This window comes from Astatotilapia calliptera, chromosome 3 (genome assembly GCF_900246225.1).
Source record: "Astatotilapia calliptera chromosome 3, fAstCal1.2, whole genome shotgun sequence".
NCBI lineage: Eukaryota > Metazoa > Chordata > Actinopteri > Cichliformes > Cichlidae > Astatotilapia > Astatotilapia calliptera.
The window spans coordinates 22,207,595-22,233,652 of NC_039304.1; the positions used below are offsets into that span (position 1 = coordinate 22,207,595).

Here is a 26,058-nt window from a genome sequence, read left to right on the forward strand (position 1 = left end):
CCGACAATATCCATTCACCGCACACTGGCCAACGCAAAACTGCAAGAAGCCAAGTTTTTCGTTTTTTTCTTTTCTTGCCTTTGATTTGTAAATACCTCTGTTTCAGTGCGACAACTTCCAGGCTTGTATCTTATGACCATCGAACATTTACATGAGAAAGTTGACAAAGGCTGAAACAGCGGAGGAGGCCTTGCAACAAAGAGTCCCATTTATAGCGTACAGTCAGGGAGAGACAGTGAGAGGGAGGGTAGGAGGAGAAGCTGGGAGGGGAGTTGAATTAATGAATTAAAAATGTTGTGAAGCAGCGTCCGTCTGAATAGTTTTGGGTTTATATAGAGAGGCATGCTGGGTGGACCCTGGAGGAGTGGACAGCGCAAGCTTCTTTAACTTGTCCCTGTGGGGACACAGAAGGCTTCACATGCAAGGAGAGGCAGACTGTGCTCATCCGATTACATAATGATCCAGCAACAGTGAGCCGGAACCGGTACTGCCAGTGCCAGCGTGCTGCTGCGGTACACTGACTGACCGCTGGGACTCCTCATCCAGGCCTCTCCTCTCCTCTGACGGCTTTCATGTTTTTCTCAGTGAGTTTTTCTTTCTTTCTCTTTCTTTTAATCTTTTTTTAATGTATTTATTTATTTTTTAGAAATATAGGATGTCAGCAACGTAGGAGGACTGTGAAAGAAAACTAGGAAAACAACGAGATGAGGTGAAACATGCGAAACGTGTCAACAAGTGCTATTTGTTCAGCACCCTGAAATTTCACACCTGTTTTGGAAGGCAGATAACTTTCACCTCTTCCCACATGTTTGGTGGAAAGTGAAATTAAGTACATTTTTAAAATTTCCAAGCTGTGGGCAAAGTGAAAAGTCAAGGGAAAGGTAAGAAATGCAAATATTCTTAAAGGAAGCGCATAAACAATCTGAAAAACTATTCTAAAATGTATATTCTGTAGCTGTTTCCACTCACCAAGACATGATTATAAGGTTAAGTTTTGTATTGTTTTGATATTTGTGGTTAATGTAGCTGACATATGTTAAATCTTGGAATAGTCACTTTTTCTTGCTATATTATAAACATGAGAAATCCTGCAGTTTAGTCTTTGAACTTTTTTCTATAGGCTTGAGGGAAACTGGTGCTGAGTTTTGTTGCAGCGGCTGTGTTGTGTTTACAGTGCAGAGGGGTATGAGTGGTGTGTAGCAATGGACGAGTTTCCACTTCTAAATCTGTGCACTGTGACACAGAGTTCATGTAGCTGTGAAGTTACAAAAGTTTCCAAAAAACAAGCCTGACTTAGTCATCGAATACTTAATTTTGGAGCTGGATGTATCGGAAGTCGAAGATTGTTGGCACTGTACCACAGACATACATTACTAACAAAGAGCTCTACAAACCACAGAGGAAACAACAGGTGTGGTTCTGTTTCACTACTCTACAGAAAATCTTTGCTGGAAATATCTGGTCAAATGAATCACTTCTTCTCATTGAGAAATCCCCAGAAGCAGCCATTCAGATTTATATCAGATTTATATCAGATTTATAGTAGCTTTGGCTACTGCTGACTTAGAAGAAGATGGTAAAAGTCACTCCTGAGTAATTTCCCTGTGGCCAACAGCTGCTCGCCATTGTTTAATATGGGCCAGCGTCGTAACTCTCCAGTCACTGACTCTTGGAGACGGAAGTGAAAGTGAATTGTTTCATGGTGGATTTAGATGTAGTCTGGTACAGTCTGATGCTATTTTGAGAAATACGTCTGGTCACTGTAGACACTGTTTACTTCCTTTTTTTAAAATGTGAATAAATGTAAATCACATTTTATAGGTGTAGAAATACAAACAATCTGAACATTATGTAAGTTCAAGTTAAAATAGCAGAAAATGATGTCTATAGCTTATTATGACACTCATATGGAGTTGCATTTAATGGGGAAATGTACTGCCGGAGGTGCATGCACTGAATGAACTCCAGCAGCTTCAGATGCACAAGCTTTAGTACATTCTGAATAATAATATTATTTACTTGTAAACAAACTGCATGTCACATATCAAACATTAAGCAATTGGTTGCAAATTATACATTTAAAGGTATAGTCTGTAATTTTATAGGTTAGTTAATAGGGAGAAAGGATATGTAGAACTCCAAAGGCAGAGGAGAAGATGAGTTGAAGGTGTTTATGAGCCATGAAGGGACATCTATTCATGTCTGCACCTTCAGACTTATGACATTAAGGATCATATCTATGGATTATCATCAGAGAAAGAATCCCCTTCCCCAAAGAAATAAAATGTGAAGGAAAGCGACAACACCACCAGCATCTTGATAAAATGTCACCCTCTTCCACTTCACCACAAGCATGATCTCCTGACTTGTCAGGGCTCTAAGACACAAATAATTATTTATTGTCACAAATAATAATTATCAGACATTCAACCCTCCTGTCTCCAGACAGCTGCCAATAAGCCAGCTAAACATCAACAGCAGGTTACAAGCTAATGCTATGTTAGTGAATGCTAGGCTCAAGTGTCCTTAAAATCATACTTTGCCTCTGATAAAGTGTTTGATTACATTATCAAATCATATGAGAATTTATTTGCTAAGCATCCATGTCCAACAATGTACATTCACTTCAAAGATAGCTAACGCTGGCAAACGAAGCTAATAAAGGCTAACAACAGCTAACAGCGGAAACAAAACAGTAAAAATTACGACAGTTCAGCACATACTCAGCAACTCATCTTAGCATCCAGGGCTGGACTGGGACAAACAATCGGCCCGGGCATTTTGACTAGAGACCGGCCCACCAGGTATTATAGGAAAAACCATAAAGCCTTTGAATGAAAACAAACGCTGTTGTCACAGTGATGTACACTGTCTTGTTGGTATATATGCATCAGTCTAATAAACTTAAACCTACACCATCCTCCCTATTCTGGTACTCTAAACAGTACCCGAAAGTAGACTGCTTGGTCGAGTTAACCTCCTGAACTATCTACAACACATGGTGAAAACCTGAAATTAAGACAGAGAAGACTAGAGGTGAGACATGGTGCTGCTGTTGTTTAGCACGACATCCGCCGGTTTCTTCTTTCTGGCGCAAAGTGAGCGATAAACAAACAAGAGAGAAAAGCCGATCAGCTGATCATTGATCAGTTTCATGATTGAAGTAGAAACAGGGGAGGGAGGGGGAGAGAATGAGAGAAGAAGAGGCAGCTGTGCAGCAAAGACACAGAATAACTCCAGCTTTGTGTCTTTTTCATTGTAGCTGAAGTCCGGGACAAACTGTGCTCCTTTTCACCTCAATACGAAACGTGTAATATTTTCTCTGAATACGAGACGATTCCGTTTTTTACGGGATGGTTGGAAACTCTAATAACTAACCTTATAAATAAAATAAGATAAAACAAGTTCAACATCATTAACGTCATAGCACCCGCCCAGCAGTATATAAACTCCATCGTGCTAGCTAGCACACAGTACGAGTTATTGTAACTGACTGTAAAAAGTCAGCATAACGAAAATAAACTACACCTAAACCTGATTTATATCTGACCCAGATAGACTGCAGGTCATAACTTCTTACCTGAAGTTCAGTTCACCGCCTCGGGTCTCTGCTCCTCCTGCCTTTCCGTCATCCACCTGCCAGCGTGTTGCATCTGCTGGCCTCCACCACTTGCTAATGTTACTGAATCTGTGGAAGCTCCGCAATAGCCACCACCAAACAATTGAGTTATTTTTACACATCTCCCAGCACCTGGCCAATCCACCACCTTTCATTGTTTATACCGTTACGGGAAAAAAACTAAAAAAACCCAAAACCCATAAAAATGAAAAATCACCATCGGTCCACCGGGCAAATCGGTATGCCCGATGGCCAGTCCAGCTATGAGAGCATTTGTAATTGGTCAGAAGTGAGTTTCACTGACTAATCAACTCATCCCTTCACAAGTAAATAATGGCAGATGCTTCCCACCTGGCATTGACAGCTGAGGTCAACAGCGGCCCAACAGCCTTCCACAGTTAGGGAAAAACTCTGGGGTGGAGTACAGTGCAAGCGGTATTTCAATCATGCCCCAATTTAATGCTAGTTTTGTCTCTCTTGGCTGAATAAAACATGTTCGTCCCATAGCTGCAACCATAGCTAGAATTATGCACTTGAATTGGGAGACTTCAGTTGACTGCAATCTACTGACATGTAGCAGTGAAATATGTTACACACTGTAACTTTACTAATGTGTGCTACTTAGTCAAGGTTCCCACTAATTATTCCCAAACCCTCTAAATAGATTCATCTTTTATAAATATGCCTTTTGCAATAGTTTAAATAAAGTTTTCACATACAAAGAACAGCTTGAGTCTGCAAAAGTTTTAGTGTCTGAACTTCAGCCATGAGACAACAGCAGCTCATTTGCATGGTAGTGTGAGGTCCAGAAAGTTTGTCTTGTTTGGCCTGAGCAGATGCCCTCTTGGCACATTGTTGATGCTTAGATTGTCCTTTCAGTCCAGTGCACAGGCCGCTGTGGTGTGGCCAGTGGTCGCAGCCATTCAAGCTGTGCTGTATAGACTCTTTTCAGTGCAGCGTACTGGCTGCTGTGGGTTCTTTATGATTGTGGACCCTGGATGGAGGCCCTGAGTAGAAGGGATTACTCTCGCCTCTGGAATACTAATGACGCTCTTTTGTCAGCGATCTGCTTCCTCCACCTTCCCTCCATCTTATTCCTTCCTCTTTTCCCCCCACCATCCATATCTCTCTCTCTCTTCCTCTTTCACTCTTTTTGTCATCAGATGTCCAACTTTCTCTCCATCCTCCCCTCAAAACTAATTATTCTCTCTCTCACCCCGCCCCATCTCGGCCCCCTCACAGTGTCAAACACTGCATACTCGCACACCATCAAACACATTCGCAAAGACACACAACACACACACACTTCAGTGCTCAGTTCTCCTCTCCTTTCCCCCCGTCTAACTTGCTCTCTCGTTCACTCACTCAGTCGTATTTTTCAATGGTGGCTTTTGTCCCTTTCATCTCCGCAAAAACAAAGGATTCTTGTGCACACAGGACAGAGGGGAGGAGAGGGCTGAAATGCAGGACACAGAGGAAGAGATCCTAACCTTGAGTGGTCATCCAATAAGTCATGTTGAAAGTGTGGGAATCCATCAGTCTTACTGTCAGCAGGAGGGATATTTGCTTTAGCTCAGCTAACATTGGTATTCTTACCCTCTAAAGAGACATTTGATGAAAATGAAATTGTAAACAGACATTTTGGCTTTTATTACAGTTTGCTTTAGTATGTCTTTATTTATTATTTGTTTATAGAGAAGTGCCCATCTATGGATGCTTAAAAATAGCAAACAATAAATTTCTTTATGTCTAAGACTATACTGACAGAGGAAGTGTTGTTGAAATTTAAAGTTTTTCTTATCAATAACGCTCATGAGGAGATCTTTGTAATAAATCTCAACTGTTGTCCAGCAATTATAAAGTCAAAGTAAAAGCAATGCTTGACATTAAGAATTCATCCACAGAAGAAAATAGTGCCCAAACAAATGCACTACCATAGGTTTTTCTACAGTGCACAACTTTGAAATAATATTTTACAAACGTGATTGTAAAAAGATTCGGATGCTGTGTAAAATGCAACTAAGAACAGAATTAAATGATTTGCAGATCTCATAATGCCCTAGTTTATTCACAGTAGAACACTGGGCTGGCAACAGGTCTGCAAAACGAGTGGGTGTGAAAAGAGCATCTTGGAGAGTCAGAGTTTCTCAGAAGTGAAAAATGGGCAGAGGTTCACCAATCTGCAAAAGCTGCATCTACACATTGTAGAACAAATTCAGGATAATGTTCCCTAGACTACAATTTTATGAATACCAAATCAACTACAGTACATATTATTGTCAAAAGATTCAATTTAATGCCAGATGCCAGAAATTAATACAGGATGTTGCATTAAAAACAAATGATTCTGTGATGGAAATCCCTGCATGGACTCAGAAACACTTCCAGAAACCACTGACTGTGAACACGGTTCACTGTGCCATCTTAAAAATGGACTGAGGCAAAGTAGAAAACTCTTCTGTTGTCAGATAAACTGAAATTTAAAATTTCTTTTTGGAAATCATTGACAACATTCTCCATACTAAAGAGAAGAGTGACGATCCAGCATATCACCAGCACTCTGTGTGCTGCATTGTTTGGTATGGCAGTGTACTAGTATCTATTTGCAACTTGCACATCTGTATAGGCACCATCATACTGAAAGGTGTAGCAGGTTTTAAAGTGACACATGCTTCCATCCAGATGAGATCTATTTGAACAAAAGCCTTGTAAATGATAGCAAAAACATTGTAAACCAAATCAAACTGCACAACAGTGTGTCTTCATAGTAGAAGTGTCAGTTGAAAGAAGAATGGATGTGACACAGTTAAACACGTCCCTTCCTCTATCCTAACGTTTTTAAGACTTGTTGCTGCCATAATACTCAAAATATCCTTCTTTTTTTCCCTTAAAGTAGTAATTTTTAAAATGGATGTGTTTTCCGGGCCCTCTGACCACCACCAGTAGGCAGTGGGTAAAGTGTCTTGCCCAAGGACACAATGACTGAGACTGTTGGAAAAGGGGCTCGAACCGGCAACTTTCCGATTACAAGATGAACTCCCAACTCTTGAGCCACAATCGCCCCGTGGCTGTTTTAAAATAGCCTAAAAAACAGATCCTGATTCTTTATTATAATTAAATTACCCATATTTCACGTGTTTTTTGCTTTATTTGTTTATTATAAATGGCAGACAAATATAACTGGAGAGCACAGTAGAAATATTTCTCTTTTGAGCTGTTGGCGTGTAAAATGAGCTAAAATAAGACAGAATGTTGGACTTATAGTTACCACGTGAACTTAAACATGATAAAAAAGAAACAATAATGCTGTTCTGTGTCTGCTTAAGGTTACTATATGCCAATATTGTGTTGCCACTTTGTTGTCTTTTCCCCAAGTTAATAAAATAACCTTTTACTTAACAGCTAAAACAGTGTCCTCAGTTGAAACGAGCAGGCTTGCTAAGACAGGGACTAGTTTCTTGCTAAATTCTAGTATTTTTGTGATATTTCAGGACAGTAAAATTGAATATACGGAATAAAGAAGGCCTTATCCTTTAAATTAGTTTTAGGTGATGCATGTTTTTTTTGGACTGTGTTGTTTTTGCAAACCACACATTCCTTTGAACAACAGCTGGGGTTGTGTTACTAACGCTAACTGCTCAATATATATCCAAAGCACAAGTGTGCATTTACTGTATGTGTAGGCAGGCTTTCTGTAGGGTTCAGAGTTCAGCTGGAGATGGACAAGGCCAATCACATGTGCCCGCCCCAGACCATGCCTTCCTCCCCTCTTGCTCCCGTCCACATCTTAGTATTCATAGCAGTGCAGACTTCAACACAGATCTCTATTCATTCACTCAGTGTGAGCTGAGCATGGAGAGAGGGGAGACAGGGGTCAGGAAGGACAGGAAAGGACAGTGTGTATCAGATTGCCTCGATCCTTAGGCCTTTGTTTGTGTTGTTTTTGTTTATGGTTTTGTTATATTTGCTCCGGAAAGCAGAGGCAGTTTGAGACAAAAGGGCTGTTTAGTAAACAGCGAGCGCAAGAAGAGGGAAGAAAGGAAAAAGAAGGATGTGTAGAAAGAAAGAGTGCAGCCCAGATGAGGGTGAGGTTGTTGAGAGCACAGGAGGGAATCAATAAAGTGACAATAAGTGTCCATGGCAGCCAGAGGTGGGGTGGCAGGCCTTTTAGTTAATATACCATTGACACTATGAGAACCACTTAAACCATCACTTATTGTACCGTAACAGGGTATTGCCAGTCACGCACATGCATGTGACAAACTCTCTAGTTCAATGATGAAGTTGTAGCTTTGGATATTAAGCCATAGGCTTTAATATGCTGCTATGATGAGTGAGTCTTTTCATCACATTTTGGAGCCTGGCTGCAGGGATTTGTTGTCAGTCCTCCACAGCAGTATCAGAAAGACCTGACCTCCAGCTGGCTTTCCAGTTCATCGCCAGAAGGTGTTGGATTTACTTACAAGCCCATCAGAGTCTTCCAAACTCTTAAAATCATTTTTTTGGAACTGGATTTGTGCATTAGATCATTATTGTGTTGAAACAGGAGCAAAAATATCAACAAAATGCATACATGTAACTTTGTCCACTGATATACTGTAGTTATTTCTTATGTTTACTTTTTATTTTTCTATGGTAGACATTTAAACATCTCTGACTAGCAAGTCAGCTCATCACCTGCTAAAGCAGCATTAACTTACATGCAAACCTCTATTTTTTCGCTAATACCAGAGCAGCTACACTTCCCTAGCTTCTACTACACACTCTGCCAGTGGCGGTCCTAGCCTGTTTGGCGCCCTGGGCGAACACTCCCTCTAGCACTTTTTCTTGATATTTATTTATAATCACCTCTGTTAATCCTTGATATTTATAATTGAGTGATCTGTATATAATAGTGCTATTTCTTAAATGTGTAAAATCTGTAACATAATGTATTGTTTGGAGTTTAGTTTGTTACTGTTACTGTTACCATTTCTTCTTGAAGCAACTGTAACCCACATAATTTCCTTAGGGATTAATAAAGTGTTCTGATTCTGATTGTTTCAGGATGACCTGCCATTATCCAATGACACATCTGCTTACCTGTATCTTTTGCTCGTTTCTCCTCCTCTTCTTTTCTCTTTTTCCTAAACTGAGCACCTGATGGCTTTGAACTTTTCTTGTCCATCTTCCATTGGTCTTAATTTTGAACTCCAGTATGAACACAAATCCCCCAACCCGAGGATCACCACAACATAACCTACACCTTAGTTCACAGATTCACTTTGTCTAGGCTCTATTTCTGCGATTTCGCACAACCCAGGATTCAAATCATGAATACATAATGGGCTTGGATTTACAACATTATGAAGGAAATGTGCTCTATTTGGAAGCAGATAGAAAACCGATCTGTGCCTATGCCATCCCCAAAATGCGCTGGCCTGATGTCGGGGCAGCATGAGTAGGAGTAACTTTTTTGCTGATGCTTGTGATGCTGCCCCCACCACAATGCCGCCCTGGGCAACCGTCCATGTCGCCCGTATCAAAAACCGCCACTGCACATCCCTCGCTAGATCCCTGTCACCTAAATTAGCCACTAATACTAGTAGCACTGATAACAGCAGGCTATTTAAAAAAGCTAGATTTAGCCACTGTAACACCATCCAACAGAAACTCCAGTTTTGAAACCTCGGCTTTATCTTTACAGTGATCTTCACCAATAGCATGCTAGACTTTCATTTAGTAAAACTGTAGATTGAACTTCTTGGAAAGTTGGAAAGTAAAATCAACCACACAGCAACCCATATTACTCATCAGAGTTTTGGATTGAAAATTACTCTAAAAAGCACCAACACTACAAAGGGGGTTGGGGGGAGGGGGGGGGTAGTCATTCAGAGCAGTGGAGGTAACTCCTAGCTGGTGACCACAGCATTAACAGTTTTGCTACTAATATTTCACTAAAAATATTCAAGACACTGCAGTTTTTGGGCCTTCTGTGTTGGCTTTACTCTTCAAACCCTAGTGTTATTTACAAAGTACATGTGCAAGAGGGCAGTTTGTCATGTGCTGCAAATGCTTCACAACTAATGTCAGTCTTAAAGTAAAAACACATTAAGAAGGAGTGAAAACTGCTTTTAGAAAAACTGAACAGGGTGTTCACATCCGTGGCTCAAGTTTAAAGACCTCTTTTTCTTTTATATAAAAAAAGGTCACTGGTGCATTCAGCAGCTGTCTAGTGCAACCAACATGTGAAAGAGCCTGTGCTTTCATGCTTTTAATGTGAAAGGGCAGCTGTGCCTTCAGTGAAAGAATAAAGGGGTCTTAAATGGACCGCCGTGGATAGCTAGCAACTGTCCAGCTGAAAATGTGCCTTTAATGCCTGTCTTCTTCTTCTCCTCTCCTCCTAAATGTTCCACTCTGTCATCTTTCTTTTTCACGTGCTTATCGAATTCTCTTTTTCTTACGTCCTTCACTCTTTCATTTTAAAACACCCGCTGTTCATTTTATTTTACTGCCCATCCAACCAATTCCCCTTTATTCCTTACTATCCTTTCCTTTCTTTTCCTTCATACTTCTTTTGCACACCTTTCCTTGTGTCCTTACCTCTTGCTGTGTCCTCTTTCTTTCTCCAATACCATGTAGCTTTGGTCATGACCTCAGCCACACCGCCTTCCTCTGAAGGCACCTCCCCTCAGAAAGTTTGCCATTCTCAGACGCAGACTGACATCACCAAGCCCCTGCTGACCCCCACAGATGGAACTGGCGGTCATGCAGGAGTGGGAGGAGCTGCATCTGGAGGTCCAAGTGCTCTGCGAAGGCGGCGGCGTGTCCTTTCTAAAGATGGGCGGAGCAATGTACGCATTGAGCATGTAAGTGGAAGAGGGGCGCTGTACCTCCGTGACCTCTGGACGACTTTCCTGGACATGCAATGGCGCTACAAGTTGTTCCTCTTCTCGGCTACCTTTGCGGGGACCTGGTTCGTGTTTGGAGTACTTTGGTATCTGGTGGCCATGGTGCATGGAGACCTACTAGGTAAGCATGAAGAAGGGTCGACAGTGGAGAGTCAAACGAGAGGGGAAAGAAAACTACAAAGTAAAAGCAGAAAAGATTTTAATTGGCCTTTAAATGACACAAAAATCGAAATCATTAATTCAAAAGAAGCAAACTGTCATACTGAATAACTCATGTCGTAAAGGGAAAGTGCCTCAATGGGGGAAATAATAAGTTTCATTTTAATGGACAGAGACAGAAGATCACAGTACATAAAAGTTAGAAACTGATTACATATCGATGTGTGAAATAAGTATTTGATTCACTACAAGCCACGTAAAATTCTGCCTCACAAAGATTGCCAGTGTGCTGATGTGGCACACAGGTTTCCATCAATGAATCAACCAATCAAAGATATTCCCGATCCAACTCCTTATGTATATAAAGCACACCTGTCCACAAAACAAATTTCTCTGATTCCTGTCTCTCCATCACCATGGGGAGCACTAACCAGTCAAAGCACATTGGGAATAAGACTGTAGACTTGCGTGAGGCTGGAATGGGCTACAAGACCATCAGCAAGAAACTTGGTGAGAAGGTGACAGTTGTTGGTTTCATTACTTAGAAATGGAAGAAACGACCATCAATTGCCCTTGGTCTGGAATGCCAAACAGGCTGGCATGTCTAGTCATTAAGGACACGATTGGTAACACACAATGCTGTAATGGATAGCAATCTTGTAGTGACGTTCCTCTGTTCAAGAAGGTTCAAGGAAAAATCTAAAGGATTCAGGCTTGGGAGAAAGTTCTGTGGTCAGATGAAACCAAAATCGAGCTCTTTGGCATCAGTTTCATAGCAACTTGAGTTACTGTGACATGCTGTGTATTGAGGAAGCGAAAACAACACCACCACCGATGTCAAGCTTTTCCTAGAGGACCTACTTCACTTCCTTTCCTCAGTCAGAACACTGAAGATGAGTTGTTGACAGGTCTTCTAGCACAACAATGACAAGCAGACTGCCAACACAATAAGAGACTGGCTAAAGAAGACGCACATTAAAGTCGTGGAGTGGCCTAGACAGTCTCCAGACCTCAATCTATGGGCTTGAATTGTGGTCATAAATATTTTGTACTTGTAAATCAGGATTTGTATGTGTAAAAAGAATTAATGTGTGTGTAAAAAAAGATTTGTGTGTGCACACAGCAAAAAAAATCCATGTGAAACTGCACTCAAGTTTCAAGTTACAAGTACGAATTTTGACCCTATTTTTCTTCCTTTCAGCTGATAGGTCAATGTCATGTCAATCACAAATTGAACTATCCAATCAGAGAACAGATTGGTTTGGCTGTCGGAGCGATGCTTTACTGAGCTGCAGGTCCTTGAAGGGTAATACAGTTTGAAGCTGGAGGATCTTTATATAAATATCCCATAATACTCATACAAGCTAGGTCCTTTAACTTTTGGTAGCTGTTGAAAGCATACAGTTGTGGTATACCAGTCTTCAGAAACACCATTATTACTTTAGTATTACTTTAACACAAAATCAGGGTTGACCCGGGACCACTGCAATGAGTCACACTATGCAGCATGAAGGTGGTTTCACATCAGACACGGCATGGATCCAGAATTTGTTGCGCTGGCTGTTGAGCTCTGCTTGTATATTGTTTTTTAGCGACTGCTTTAGGTGTACTAAATGCGCCTGATCCTTGTCGTTTCAAAACATGTACCTCTCTGACTTTATCTCCTCTACGAGAGTTTATGTTGTATTATGTTCAAATGTTTAATAAAAAAGTATCGCTCATTCATAACGAGGAAAGCTTTGTAACTGTCCCGACTAGTGAAGAGTGTGTCAATTCCACAACGCTGCTTTTCCTCCGAGGTCAGCAGTGCATTTGAAAATGCTCTGCTGGTTCCTGTGTAAGAACGTCAACCTGTGAGAAAAAGTTTACTTGGACACACACAGATGCTTTCCTTCAAGCGGCAGCTGAGATACGCTAAAGGATTTAGAGAGTTTCTCTGAATAGAAATGGGCAAAAATCCCCTGAGATTTGCGCAAACCTTGTAACCAACTACAAGAAATGTCTTAGTGCTCTACTTGCCAACAAGGGATTCCCCACCAAGTACGTTTACCAAGTCACGTTTCGATTGGGATCCACTACTTATTTCATTCAGTTGCATGCAAATCAATTCTTAACTTTTAGGTAATTTCTGTCTCTCTCCTATAAAATGCATCCACCATAAAATTAGAGACTTTTCATTTCTTTGAAAGTGAACAAATTTACAAATTCAGTGGGTGATCAAATAATTATTTAACCACTGCATACAACATTTCATCAGCAGTAGTGTTGCAGTAGTAGTAGTTGGCAATTTCATTAAAGTCTTAGTCACACAGACCTAGAGACTGGTTACCAACTATGTTGATGCCACCAGTTCCAAGGGAAAAATTTGCATTAACCGAACAGTGGTTTTTCGAGGCTGGTAGCAGTCCAATCAGTTGCTAAAGCCACATTCACGCAAGCATAGAAACTGATCATAGAAACCAATCAGAAACCAATCAACCCAGCAACCCCCGGTCACTAAATTGCGTATTTTGATGAGTTAATTCAAATTCAAATTCAAATTTTATTTGTCACGTACACAGTCATACACAGTACGATATGTAGTGAAATGCTTGGACAACTGCTCGTGACCTAAAGAAAACAAAAAAAGGAAAAGGCTATGAATAAGATAGGAAATAAATATGAAAAATTAAAAAGGGTAAATTTAACTAGGAAGGAATAAAATATAAATTAAGGTTAAAAATGAAATAACTGTACAACACAAATTAGAATGAAGGGTAAATTTAACTGGGAAGAATAAGATAAATATATAAATTAAAGTTGAAAATAAAATAACTGTACAACAAAATACACAATACACAATATAGAACTATATAAGAATGTATGAAGAAATCTAAATATAAATAAATATATACACAATAACAGCAGCTGTACAAGTATTAACCGGAAATGAAGAATATAGTGACCAGTGTTGTGCAAAAAAACAATGTGTGCAAAAACAATGTCCAGAAAGTCCAGTGTGTGTGTAAGAACCATATGTGTGGGTCAGTACTGTGTGGTGGTGTGATTGAGAGACCGTATCGCCTGCGGGAAGAAGCTCCTCCTCAGTCTCTCTGTGTTGGTCTTCAGGGAGCGGAATCGCTTTCCTGACCTCAACAGAGAGAACAGTCTGTTGTTGGGATGGCTGAGGTCCTTCACGATCTTCCTGGCCTTGGTCCAGCACCGCCTGCTGTAGATTGAGTGCAGGTCAGGGAGCTCGGAGCGGATGGTGCGCTCAGCTGACCGCACAACCCTCTGTAGAGCTCGTCTGTCCTGCATGGTGCTGTTCCCGAACCAGGTTAAGATGTTTCCCGCCAGGATGCTCTCTATGGTGCACGAGTAAAAGTTCCTGAGCACCTTGGAGGGCAGTTGGAAGTCTCTCTCTCAAGCGTCTGAGGTGGTAGAGACGCTGTCGGGCCTTTTTCACCACGGTGTTGATGTGACAGGACCATGACAGGTCCTGCGTGATGTGAACTCCGAGGTATTTGAAGCTGTCCACTCTCTCCACTGGGCACTCGTTGATGACAGGGGTCTGGTAGTTCCTCTCCTGCTTAGTGCTGAAGTCCACTATCAGCTCCTTTGTCTTACTGACGTTTAGAAGGAGGTTGTTCCTCTGGCACCAGTTCTCCAGATTCCTAATCTCCTTCAGGTAGTTATCAGAGATCAGGCCCACCACGACGGTGTCGTCAGCAAACTTGATGATGGTGGTGGAGCTGGTAGTGGCCACACAGTCATATGTGTACAAAGAGTACAGCAGGGGGCTCAGAACACACCCCTGGGGGGCTCCAGTGCTGAGAGTGGTGGAGGCTGAGACATGTCCGCCCATCCTTACTGCCTGTGGTCTGCCAGTTAGGAAGTTGGAGATCCACTGACACATAGATGAGCTGAGTCCCAGATGCTCCAGCTTGGTGGTGAGTGTGGAGGGAATTATGGTATTAAATGCAGAGCTGTAGTCTATGAAGAGCATTTTAACATAATTCCCCCTTCTAGCCTCAGTTAAAACTCGCGCTGCTGCTCAGCGCTGTCGTGTTTTTAACTCCTCCACTGCTGAACACTTTTCAACAGTCTTTGACCAGATCTGTAAGATCCCGGATTTTTTATGCAGCCAGACTGAGGAACTGAGCTCATGGTTTTATTCTACCTGTCGGACTGCTTTGGACACTGTGGCTCCATTAAAATCCAGACTGCCTAAAACTAAATCTGAGCCCTGGCTGAACGACTTGACCCGAGCTGTCAGACGCGACTGCCGTCGAGCTGAGCGCAAGTGGAAAAAGGACAAACTACAAGTGTCATTCCAGATGCTGAAGGACTGTTGGCGTCGATATCAAAGAACTGTAAAAGATGCCAAAAGAAAACACTTATCTGACATTATTTTGTCAAACTGCCACAACCCACGTGTTTTATTTAATACTATTAACTCTGTTCTTAATGCACCATATACTGACTGTATTGAGCCCTCATCAGAAGCCTGTGAAAATTTTTTACACTTTTTTATCGAGAAGGTCTCCTCCACAAGGGCTCAAATCTCTCCTCATGCTCACGACCTCTCAGTCTCTGTTTCCTGCTCTGCTGTCTTTGACAGGTTTGAGCCTGTGACTCTATCCTTTTTAAAGGAGACTGTTGGTCATCTTAAGCCTGCAGGGTCTCCAAATGATGCTGTCCCTCCTCGACTTTTAAAAGAGGTGCTACCTACAGTTGGTCCTTTGGTGCTTGAGCTGGTAAACCATAGTCTGATGTCAGGTGTTGTCCCTAAAGGTTTTAAACATGCAGTAGTCAAACCCCTGATTAAAAAACCTGCTCTTGATCCTATGGTTCTTGCAAATTACAGGCCTATCTCCAAACTACCTTTTCTTTCCAAAATTCTTGAAAAGGTAGTTTACAACAAAATAATGGCCTTCCTGGAAAAGCAAAATGTTTTAGAGGTTTTCCAATCTGGTTTTAAACCCTTTCATAGCACTGAATCAGCCCTTTTAAAAGTTTTTAATGACATATTTGTAGCGACTGATGCTGGGGACTGTGTTGTTCTTGTGCTTTTAGATTTGACAGCTGTGTTTGATACCGTGGATCATGCCATTTTATTCTCTCGTTTGGAGCACTGGGTGGGCATTAGGGGCACAGCACTGGAGTGGTTCAGGTCCTACTTGACGGGGCAAACTTTTTGTGTCAGCCTTGGTGACTATGCGTCGTCCTCTGCTCCCCTCTTGTGTGGTGTCCCACAGGGCTCAGTTCTAGGCCCCCTCCTCTTCTCTTTATATCTGCTTCCTCTTGGTTCTGTACTGAGAAAGCACGGCATTGCTTTCCACTTTTATGCTGATGACTGTCAGATCTATGTCCCTCTAAAGAAAAAAGGCAGATACCTTACACAGCCATTACTTCAGTGTCTCGATGACATTAAGGCTTGGATGTCTGTTAACTTTTTAAAATTCAATGATAAAAAGACAGAGGTGATGGTTTTTGGCAGCCCCACTGAGACCCCCAATGTGTATGTGGATTCCCTGGCACAGTATGTTAAGCCAACTGTCACAAACCTGGGGGTCAAAGTGGACTGTGATCTAAAGTTTGATAATCAAATTAAGGCCGTGGTAAAATCTAGCTTCTTTCACCTCAGGCAGCTGGCAAAAATAAAGCCAATTCTTTCACGGCAGCACTTTGAGACAGTGATCCACGCCTTCGTTAGCACTCGGCTGGATTACTGTAATGCACTTTATATAGGGGTCAGTGCATTATATATTAGTCATCTACAGAGGGTGCAAAATGCCGCAGCTCGTCTTTTAACTGGCACTCGAAAGTTTGAGCACATTTCCCCTGTTTTAGCTTCACTTCACTGGCTGCCCATTTCTTTTAGGATTCATTTTAAAATTCTTTTATTTACTTTTAAAGCTCTCCATGGCCATCTTATCTCTCTGAGCTGCTACAGCCTTATACACCCACCCGCTCTCTCAGGTCAGCTGATCAGCTGCTCCTGAAGATACCCAGGACTGGGCGTAAACTTAGAGGAGATCGTGCTTTTGCTGTAGCAGCTCCCAAACGGTGGAACGAGCTTCCTTTAGAGATTAGACAGGCCAGTTCTTTATCTGTTTTTAAGTCACTCTTGAAAACCCACCTCTTTACCTTGGCCTTTGACACCACGTGAGATGTTGGTTTTTTATTTTTATTTTAGTTGTTTTTAGGTGATTTGATGCTGTTTTATCTTGTTTTTGCTTTAACATAGGGCTGTTTTAATTTTATGTCTTATGTGTTTTATTTATTTAATTTGCTGTTTTTTGTTATTTTATTGTTTTAACTTATTTTCTGTACAGCACTTTGTTCCTGTGCTGGGTATTTTAAAGTGCTTTATAAATAAAATTGGATTGGATTGGATTGGATAGTGTCCAAGTGAGTGAGTGATGTGTGGAGGAGATGAGAGATGGCATCGTCTGTGGAACGATTTGGACGGTAAGCGAACTGTAGTGGGTCCAGTGTGTCTGGTAGTGAAGAAATGATGAAGTCTCTGACCAGGCGTTCAAAGCACTTCATCACTACTGAGGTGAGGGCTACAGGGCGATAGTCATTGAGAGAAGCAGGGTGGGGTTTCTTCGGGACAGGAACAATGATGGACTCTTTGAAGCATGTGGGGATCACCGACTGAGATAAAGAGATGTTGAATATCTCAGTGAACACAGGAGCTAGCTGGTGTGCGCAGTCTCTTAGGATACGACCTGGGATGCCGTCTGGTCCTGCTGCTTTCCTGGTGTTCACTCTCTTGAAGGCTCTCCTTACTTCATGCTCGGAGATGACGAGCACGTTTCCGGTGCTGGCAGTATCTTCCTGTCTGCAGCCGTTAGCGCCGCTAACACTAGCATTGTTGGAGACCTTAGCTGCAGCCTCGAAGCGAGCATAGAAAGTGTTCAGCTCGTCTGCCAGAGTCACGGCCGCGTTCGTCATACCGGTTGTTGGTGCTTTATAGTCCGTTATTGTCCTTAGTCCCCGCCACAGGCTCCTAGAGTCCCTCTGTTGGAGTTGTGACTCTAGTTTCCTCCCGTAGCGCTGCTTCGCCTCTTTCACCGCCCTCCGCACGTTATATGACGCGGCTTTGTACGGGTCCATGTCCCCCGTCATGAGTCCCGTGTTGTAGGCAGCGGTGCGGGATCTCAGAGCGTCGCGGATGGTTTTATCCACCCACGGCTTCTGGTTGGGAAACGTTGTGATAGTCTTTGTCTCCACGGTATCATCCGCTAGTTTCCCGATGAATCCCACAACCGCTTCCGTAAACACGTTGACGTCATCGTCGGAGCTGTTTCTGAACATGCCCCAGTCTGCGTCATCGAGTGCGTCCTGTAACGCGGCTACCGATTGATCCGTCCAGCGCGCGACCTTCCTCTGAACCGGAACTTCCTGTTTCAGCCTTTGTTTGTATTTTGGCATGAGGAAGATGGCGGCGTGATCAGATTTGCCAAACGGGGGGCAGGATTGTGCCTTGTAGCCGTCCTTGACCGTAGTGTAGCAGTGGTCCAGTGTCCTTTCACCCCTGGTGGGGCAGGTGATGTGTTGATAAAAGTTCGGCGCTGCGCGTTTGAGGTTGGCGCTATTAAAGTCCCCCGTCACAATAAGCGCAGCGTCCCGGTGTTGTGTCTGGTGCTGTGTGAGTGCCTCATGCAGCTCGCATAAGGCGGTGACCGTGTCCGCTTGTGGTGGAATATAAACGGCACTTACAATGACCGATGTAAATTCCCGAGGTAGATAAAAAGGACGACACATGATGGACAGTAGTTCCAGATTTGGTGTGCAGGAGCGTGTGAGAGGAACAACGTTCGCACTGTTGCACCAGTTGTTGTTCACCATTAAACACACGCCGCCTCCCCTTGACTTCCCCGAGTCCCGTGTCCTGTCCATGCGGTGAACCGAGAAGAACTCGGCCGGCTGGATGGCGTGGTCCGGCACCGCTGGGTTCAGCCATGTCTCGGTGAAGCAGAGGAGATTGCAGTCCCGAATGTCTCTCTGGAACTTTATCCTGGCCCTGAGGTCGTCAAGCTTGTTCTCCAGTGACTGGACGTTGGCGAGCAGGATGCTAGGCAGAGGTGTGCGGTGTGCACGAGCTCTCAGCCTGTTCCTGACGCCGGCTCGCTTCCCTCTAGGCCGCCGCCGCTTCCCTTTGTTCTCCCTCGAGATCTCACTCGGCCAGCTCGGATCCGGAGTTAAAAACTTCGAATTGTGAGTAATTTTAGAGGTTGCTGACAGTGCTGCACTCAGAACCTGCGTGACAGACGCTGACGTGACTGCAAACTTGTGCAAGTTGCTGATAACACTGGTAGTGAAACTGTGAAAAGTGCAACACAAACCAGAAACGGAAACAGTTCACCCGCAGAGTTAAAGCTGTGCTATTTGAAATGTGATGACTGCAGCAGTAAAGCACATCTTTTACTCTGAAGATAAGTGTTCACCCTTTCTAGTTTGTGTCTCACAGTTTTTACATTTCAATGCTGCACAGAGAGTAGACTGATTAGTGTCTGCAGACATGTGCGGACCTTTCATGCAAACTGTGAGTTACTGTGTCAATCTGCCACTGACCGAAGGAATGACAAGGATAGAATGAGCTTTGCTCACTCAGCGTTAGCCAGCAACCTCTAGCAACCACTTGCAACTGATTGACAAGACACATTTTTCCCTCGTGAGTGGTTGTCAGATCATTGCTAAGAGGTCTCTAGCCCTGAGGGCTTAGTTAGTTACTATTCGATAGATTTCCATGAAATAAACATCTGGTAATCCCTTTCATTTTTCTCCCGTGCCACCATGACATTGACATTGACATTTTTAATTTTAAGTGTAATAGATCAGTGACTATCAGGTGGATTGTAATGAAATGAGGGAAAACACAGACTTTGCATCTGTAGCCAACATTGCAATTTGCAGTTTAATTCTCAGGCTTTTGACCACATAGCAGTAAAACCTAAACTAAGATTTCACACATGGTCAATATTATACTATAATGAAGTGTTTAACTGACATGAGTTGAAAAAAGAAATTAAGAGTGTTAATCAAGAAGATCTTATTAGGGCATTCCCACATATTTTGTTTGAGGGTTCTCTTCAGTTTCTGATGCAGGTTTGCAGGGATGTCACTGTATCCTTTACCCGTCGCTTGTTATGGTAAGAACCCAACAGCTTGAAACAAGTTTGAAGACCAAGCCAACATTTGGTCTCTTTCTCATGTGTTTCAAGGCGTTTTCTGTTTATTTTGTGTTGTAACGAGAACCACACATGTCCTCTTTGTATATACTCATTCACTGTATATAAAGTTCTGTCTCTCTCTTTTTCGTTGCACAGTCGAGGAGTGTATCAGGTCACATTTCACTGCATGTTATACCTGTATAACCATGCATGTGACAAATAAAGAATCTTGAATCTCTTGAATCACAAAAACAACAACAACAGAAACTGCATCAGTATTTAGATAAGTAGTACATTCCAAAGTACAGCACTCAGCAGAACATCGTTTTGCTATTGGACAAATCACTTCAGATATTCTATATTTTGTGAATTGTTACATTTTATAGTTTTTAAAATGTTATAATCCTTTACATTACTGCCTTTGCAGTACGGTCACACCTTTCTGTAAATGAGTAAACAATGAAGAAAGCATGACAAAGGCAGGACAGTGAAGGCTGAGAAAAGGAACAATGTAGTTATCCTGTAAGTGATTTGCAGATCTTTCTTTCTGCCTACATTCTCACAGAGTTTGACCCCCCCTCCAACCACACGCCGTGTGTAATGGAGGTGAAGACCCTGACAGGGGCCTTCCTCTTCTCTCTGGAATCCCAAACCACGATTGGCTTCGGCTTCAGGTGCATCACAGAGGAGTGTCCTGTAGCGATTGTCCTTCTCATCTTCCAGCTGGTCGTCACGATGGTGATGGAGATCTTCATCACCGGCACCTTCCTTGCAAAGGTAGTTTTAAGTTTAGAAGAAATTTTAGAAATGCCAAATTTGATCATCAGAAAAGTTGTGAAAGAGAACAAATTAAGTCAAAATAACTGCATCTTGTCCTTTTGTGTTCATAGGATTATGTATGTGCATACAGTGGCCCCTCGTTTATCACAGGAGTTACGTTCTAAAAATAACCCCGATAGGTGAAATCCGCAAAGTAGCCAACTTTATTTCTTACAATTATTATAGATGTTTTCAGGCTGTAAAACCCCTCACTACACACTTTATACACTTTTTTTCAGACAGGCATGAACATTTTCATGCTTTTCTCTCTTGTTTAAACACTCTCAAAGTTCAAACCTTCGTAGAAAAATAAACCCAGTATTATAGAATGAAACCAAAGGCACCCATGGTTACCTTTGACGGTGCAAAACGTTTGGTCGACATTGTTGTGTTTGTTGGGGAGAAAACTTACAAACGTAAAGTGCAGCACTTCAGAATGCTGAACGCATTCTGGACTGTACAGGAGACACGGCATGAGACCAGTCATGATTGGCTGGTCTACAGCCAATCAGGACGCAATTTTGTTTTATTTAAAAAAAAAAAATAAATAAAAAAGCATGCAAAATTGCACCAAAAAAAAAAAAATCCCCGAAACAGTGAGGCCGCAAAAGGTGAACTGTGTTATAGCGAGGAACCACTGTAAATACAAAGTAGCTTACTTAAACCATTTCTTCTTGCTGTCTGCCTTCAATGTTGGATTCTTTGTTCAGCATCTTAAACATGTATTTTTAAAACATGTGGGTTACATTGTTATCACTGTTCCTTTTAAGTATCTTTTGACACATTTTCCCGTCAGCTGAGGGGGTTGCTACACGTACCTCTATCTTTTGCCCTCATATGTTTTCTTCACAGTATCATTACAGCAATCAGTATCCTTATCAAGAAATGTCACGCTGCGTGTTGGTATTACAGTATATCAGCACTCATATCTATCATAATGAGGTTTCTCGCAGCTGCTTCCTCCTGCGTGTGGTCTAAAAATTCAACAGTCTGTCTTGTCAACATGATCTTGTAATTTCCTCCTTCAATGTTTTCTTTTTCAACATGTTCGGGTTATTTTGTTTCAAAAACTGAAATAAGAAGCCTGATAAATGGTTGCCGAATATCGACAACAGCTTCGACTTTGCTTTTCTCGCCTTCCAGGTTGCTCGTCCCAAAAAGAGAGGAGAGACGGTGAAGTTCAGCCAACACGCTGTCGTGTCGAATCACGAGGGACGGCCGTGCCTCATGATTCGAGTGGCCAACATGCGTAAAAGCCTGCTGTTAGGTTGCCAGGTAATGCAGCAGCACCTACAAACTGATTATTGCTGCTTAAAATATCCTTTTGTAATATATGAAAGCCTTCTTCCTGTAACTGTTTGGAGTTACTATTTATGTTTAGTTCCTGGAAAGTGTGTTTTTCATTATGAGTCGCTTCATGTCTATAAAACGTTTTCCTGTTATCTGAATATTTGCTTTGCTGAGGAAAAGCTTGCTGGTGACAAATAAAGCGAATGATACGCATCAGTGCCTTGCTCAAGGACATGGAGATGATGGCCAGTGCAGGTATTAAACCTGGGGCCTTCTGGTTACAGGATGCCTTCTCCAACCTCATGGCTACATTTACTCACTGCATCTTGGCTCCCAGGTGACGGGGAAGTTGCTTCAGACGTCCCTGACAAAGGAGGGGGAGACGGTGCGGCTGGACCAGAGAAATGTGCCTTTCCAGGTGGACACGTCCAGCGAAAGCCCCTTCCTCATCATCCCTCTCACTTTCTACCACATCATTGATGACAACAGCCCCCTCAGAGCCTGGGCAGCAAAAGGTAAATCCCAGCTCGAGTCAGAATGATGTGGAAGGATGTGATGAATAAGTCAACAGATAATTGTCGTTTGTCAGTTTACAGCTATGATTCCTTTACACATCATATGACCACTGTACATTAAATAGGGATCCATGTACTGTAAATACTAATGAAAGTGGGCACCGTGACCTCATCAATTAGTTTATGGTTGACTGTTTTAAAGCCTCAGTTTGGCTCTTAGTCATCACCGTAGCTCACAAAGCCATGGCTTACTTAGAAAGACACTTTTATTATTCAGTGTGACAATAAGCCAAAGGTACTTTTTTTGGTTAGTGAAAAAAAAACTGTAACAAAAACTTATTACTTATTTAAACGATTAAGTTGAAAAACCCCGCTCTTCCATGTGTCTTTTGTTAAAACTGAAAATTAACCAAGCATGGAGCTGATCCGATCAACTACTGGGAAACTCCTGGGTAAATCACAGAGAGTCATCGCTTAAGAAATACTCTGTTTCAGCTAATAGTTTCACTCTACATGGGATCATAATTTACAAAATTGACATCATTGTTGTATTCAGATGATTTTAAACTAGATTGACAACAAATAAATAAATTCAGCAGAACAATGAACACAGCAATAAATAAATAAGTAAAGTCAGCAGTTGCTTTATTTTCCAAAGACTTCTATGCAGCTGGACTTTTGTAAGAATGCAGGTTTAGGGCTTTTTCCAACTGGCACCATTTTTCAGATCCTGATGCTTTTTATATGGTGGACACGTCTTTTATTAGGGTCTAATAAAAGCTTATCTGCTTGATGCTGTACTGTATGAAATTTATAGCATGTTGAATAGTGCAGTGCGATTCTGATGAACTGTAACATGTTACATGTAAACAGAAAAAAATACGAGTACCATGCAAAAGATGTGGATGTGCTGCAGAACACAGAGAAAGGTGTTCGTACTGGGTAAACACAGATTTTTATTTCTTTTGTAATTTTTTTTTGCAGATGGCCTTTTCTTGCCAAAATGTATGTCTAAATGCATGAAACAAACTTTTAATTTCAAGAAAATATATTTTATAGGGACATTAGCAGACAGAAGCATCTGAGTCTTCTGCATTAAGCAATTTGTTTCTTTCAGTTCATGGAGAAAGGAAACTGAAATACGCATCGGAATATTTTCAATTCAAAACACACATCTGTTAATCCTGTTGTCTAAAAGGATTCTCTCAATATTAACATTAAGTGTTGACAAGTCTTAGAATGTGACAACCGTTGTGTTATTTCTCATTTCTCAGTCTTATTCTCAGCAACCACTTAATGACAAAAAATAAAGATATCATATTGTATGAAATGGGTTGTTTATTTACATTTGCTTTGTATGAAATGTATATCATTGACAGAAGTTTTACTGTATGCACATACATACTCAATGTGCATGTAGGTGTGTTGGTATTTACGATCATGTGCTGCGTGCTTGGCTGCCTCTCGGTGTCCAGTGTTTGGCTTGTTTGGCTCTATGAGAGAAGATTTCTCTGGCTGGAATGTGTGTGAGAGAGACTGCCAGAGACACCCCTCATTAGAGCACAATACTGTACAGTCTGGAGTGCTGACACGAAGCCTGCACAGATCCATTTACAGGAACTCAGGCCTGATGGAATCGTACTAAAAATGACTCTATATATACATATATACATGTATATGTAAACAAATATTAATATTATTAATTGTTTTTGTTTCTATAATGGTTAATCCACCTGTTGGTGAAATCTCTTTAATTAAAATCATATTTTTAATGCTAAAATTATTACTGTTATGTATGAATTTTCAAATGGACTGTTCTACAAAAAAGCAGAAAGAATAGTAAAGCACATCACTATTTTGGATTAAGAAACCTAGTTAAAGTTATTTACTTCCATTCCTGAACAGAAAAATTGGTTCTAGTTGTTGAATATTGTGCTCGACTAATTTCCTGACTTCTCATAAGTGTGCCGGCTCAAATGTGGGTATTGAAAATGCGGACTCAGTTTGTTATTTGTATATACTCCATAAGGTTTAATTTTAAACAAGCTTTTGACAAGTTTCTAAAATATTTCTACTGTAATTATGTTTCATTTTCACTTCCTCTAAACTAAAAAATAATTTGCATTTGCAAGAAAAACTTATTGAAGCAAGCTTTCATGACCACGAAGCCTACAGCAGTACAAGCACTAAATCCATCTTAAAGACTCCAGATCTGTGTCATTGTGTGTCATATCATCTACACACTGATGTAACCTCCTGCATGAGTAATAAAACACCCCGAAAACATTTTATCTTTCAGTTCAATATTTAACTTGTTTTGAGTTTTTCTTAGTAATGGAAAAACTGTCATATTTCACGTCACTGATCTGTTTTTCAGTTGTTAACCCTTTACACACTGACGTACAGAAAGTATACAACTGCTTCTAACGATTGTGAATGCATGCATGAATACCTCTCATGCATACTTCATGGACACAGAACACTTATGGAAGTTCAGCAGTGAATGCCTCCTTATGGGATCTATGGGAATTTGGCTTCAAGTGCAAAAAAAAAACTGTTTCTCCACAGTTGGAGCAGCAGGGCAGAATGCTCTGGCTCTCCAACTGCTGAAACAGAGAAGCACACCTTAACCACGTCATCACTGAAAACTCCATGCACAGAAACTAAAAAAAGGCTTGCACTGAATTGTGTAGTGAAAGTCTTTGCTTACAATAATCTTGGGGATTGTGAAACTTTAAAGTGCTCGTCAGCTGCGAAAGACATACTTTTATAAGAAACTGGTTACACCACAAAATTACAGCTACTAAAAAAAAGTAATCTGTTATATTACAGCATTACATAATGAGAGAAGTAACTCCTTAGAGTGACAGATTTAGAAATTGTCATGGGGGCATAAAGTTTTATACTATAAACTGTATTTTCAATAGAATACATTTGAGTCGAGTTGATATTGGTAGCCCCGCCTTGGTAGCCCCGCCTCCATCCTTTAATTGGAAGAAGCTTCTTGGTTTTGCTCACAGTGAGACGTTAGCTAAAAGCTAACAGTGAGGGCTTCAGAAATGTAGCACTACATCGTTCTCCTCCTCCACAGCTCTCGTCATCAGTGCTATGCAGAGGTGCAGGTGCTTCATAGTGTTGAGTTCCCAGGTAAATAATGAAATACTTGCACAATGTGACTGCCATCCTCTCGACTGTGTTCCCAGTCCACCTCACTGACACAACTGCAGCATTGATAATTTAACCATGCATCTAAAAGTCAGAAGGACTTGGAAATGATGAACAAGGATCTCAACAATTCTTACACTTTCTTAAATATCTTACCTCACAATAATACATCAAATTACTGAGAGGGAACTGTACTCAGAAAAAAAATGCATATCTTGTGGTGAGCAGGCCTCTCAGCTGAAATGCAAACAGTGCAGATATCTAGAGGCGTGCTTGGAAGATCACTGCATGCAGATGAGGCCTTTGCTCCGCCTGTAAAAAGGCCAACAGAGAGAATCCCGTGTGTATTAGTGGTTGCGAAATGTGGTGTTGTTGCCGTGGTGGGAGTGATTGTGGGTCTGGGTGAGGGGAAGACATGTTTACACAGATGAGTGAGT

The 26,058-nt window shown here is 41.6% G+C and overlaps 1 protein-coding gene across 3 annotated transcripts in view; it reads left to right on the plus strand.

Moving 5' to 3' along the window:
• The first annotated feature begins 299 nt into the window (after window positions 1–299).
• Window positions 300–26,058, plus strand: part of kcnj10a (potassium inwardly rectifying channel subfamily J member 10a) — a 28,856-nt gene continuing 3,097 nt past the window's right edge. For 2 of the 3 annotated variants that reach the window (XM_026162400.1, XM_026162402.1), the window contains exons 1-5: window positions 300–584; window positions 10,241–10,630; window positions 20,398–20,609; window positions 21,795–21,926; window positions 22,279–22,456. In XM_026162400.1, the coding sequence (XP_026018185.1) occupies window positions 10,249–10,630; window positions 20,398–20,609; window positions 21,795–21,926; window positions 22,279–22,456 (904 nt within the window). In that variant the 5' untranslated portion in view covers window positions 300–584; window positions 10,241–10,248. The other variant, XM_026162401.1, reaches the window with a different exon arrangement.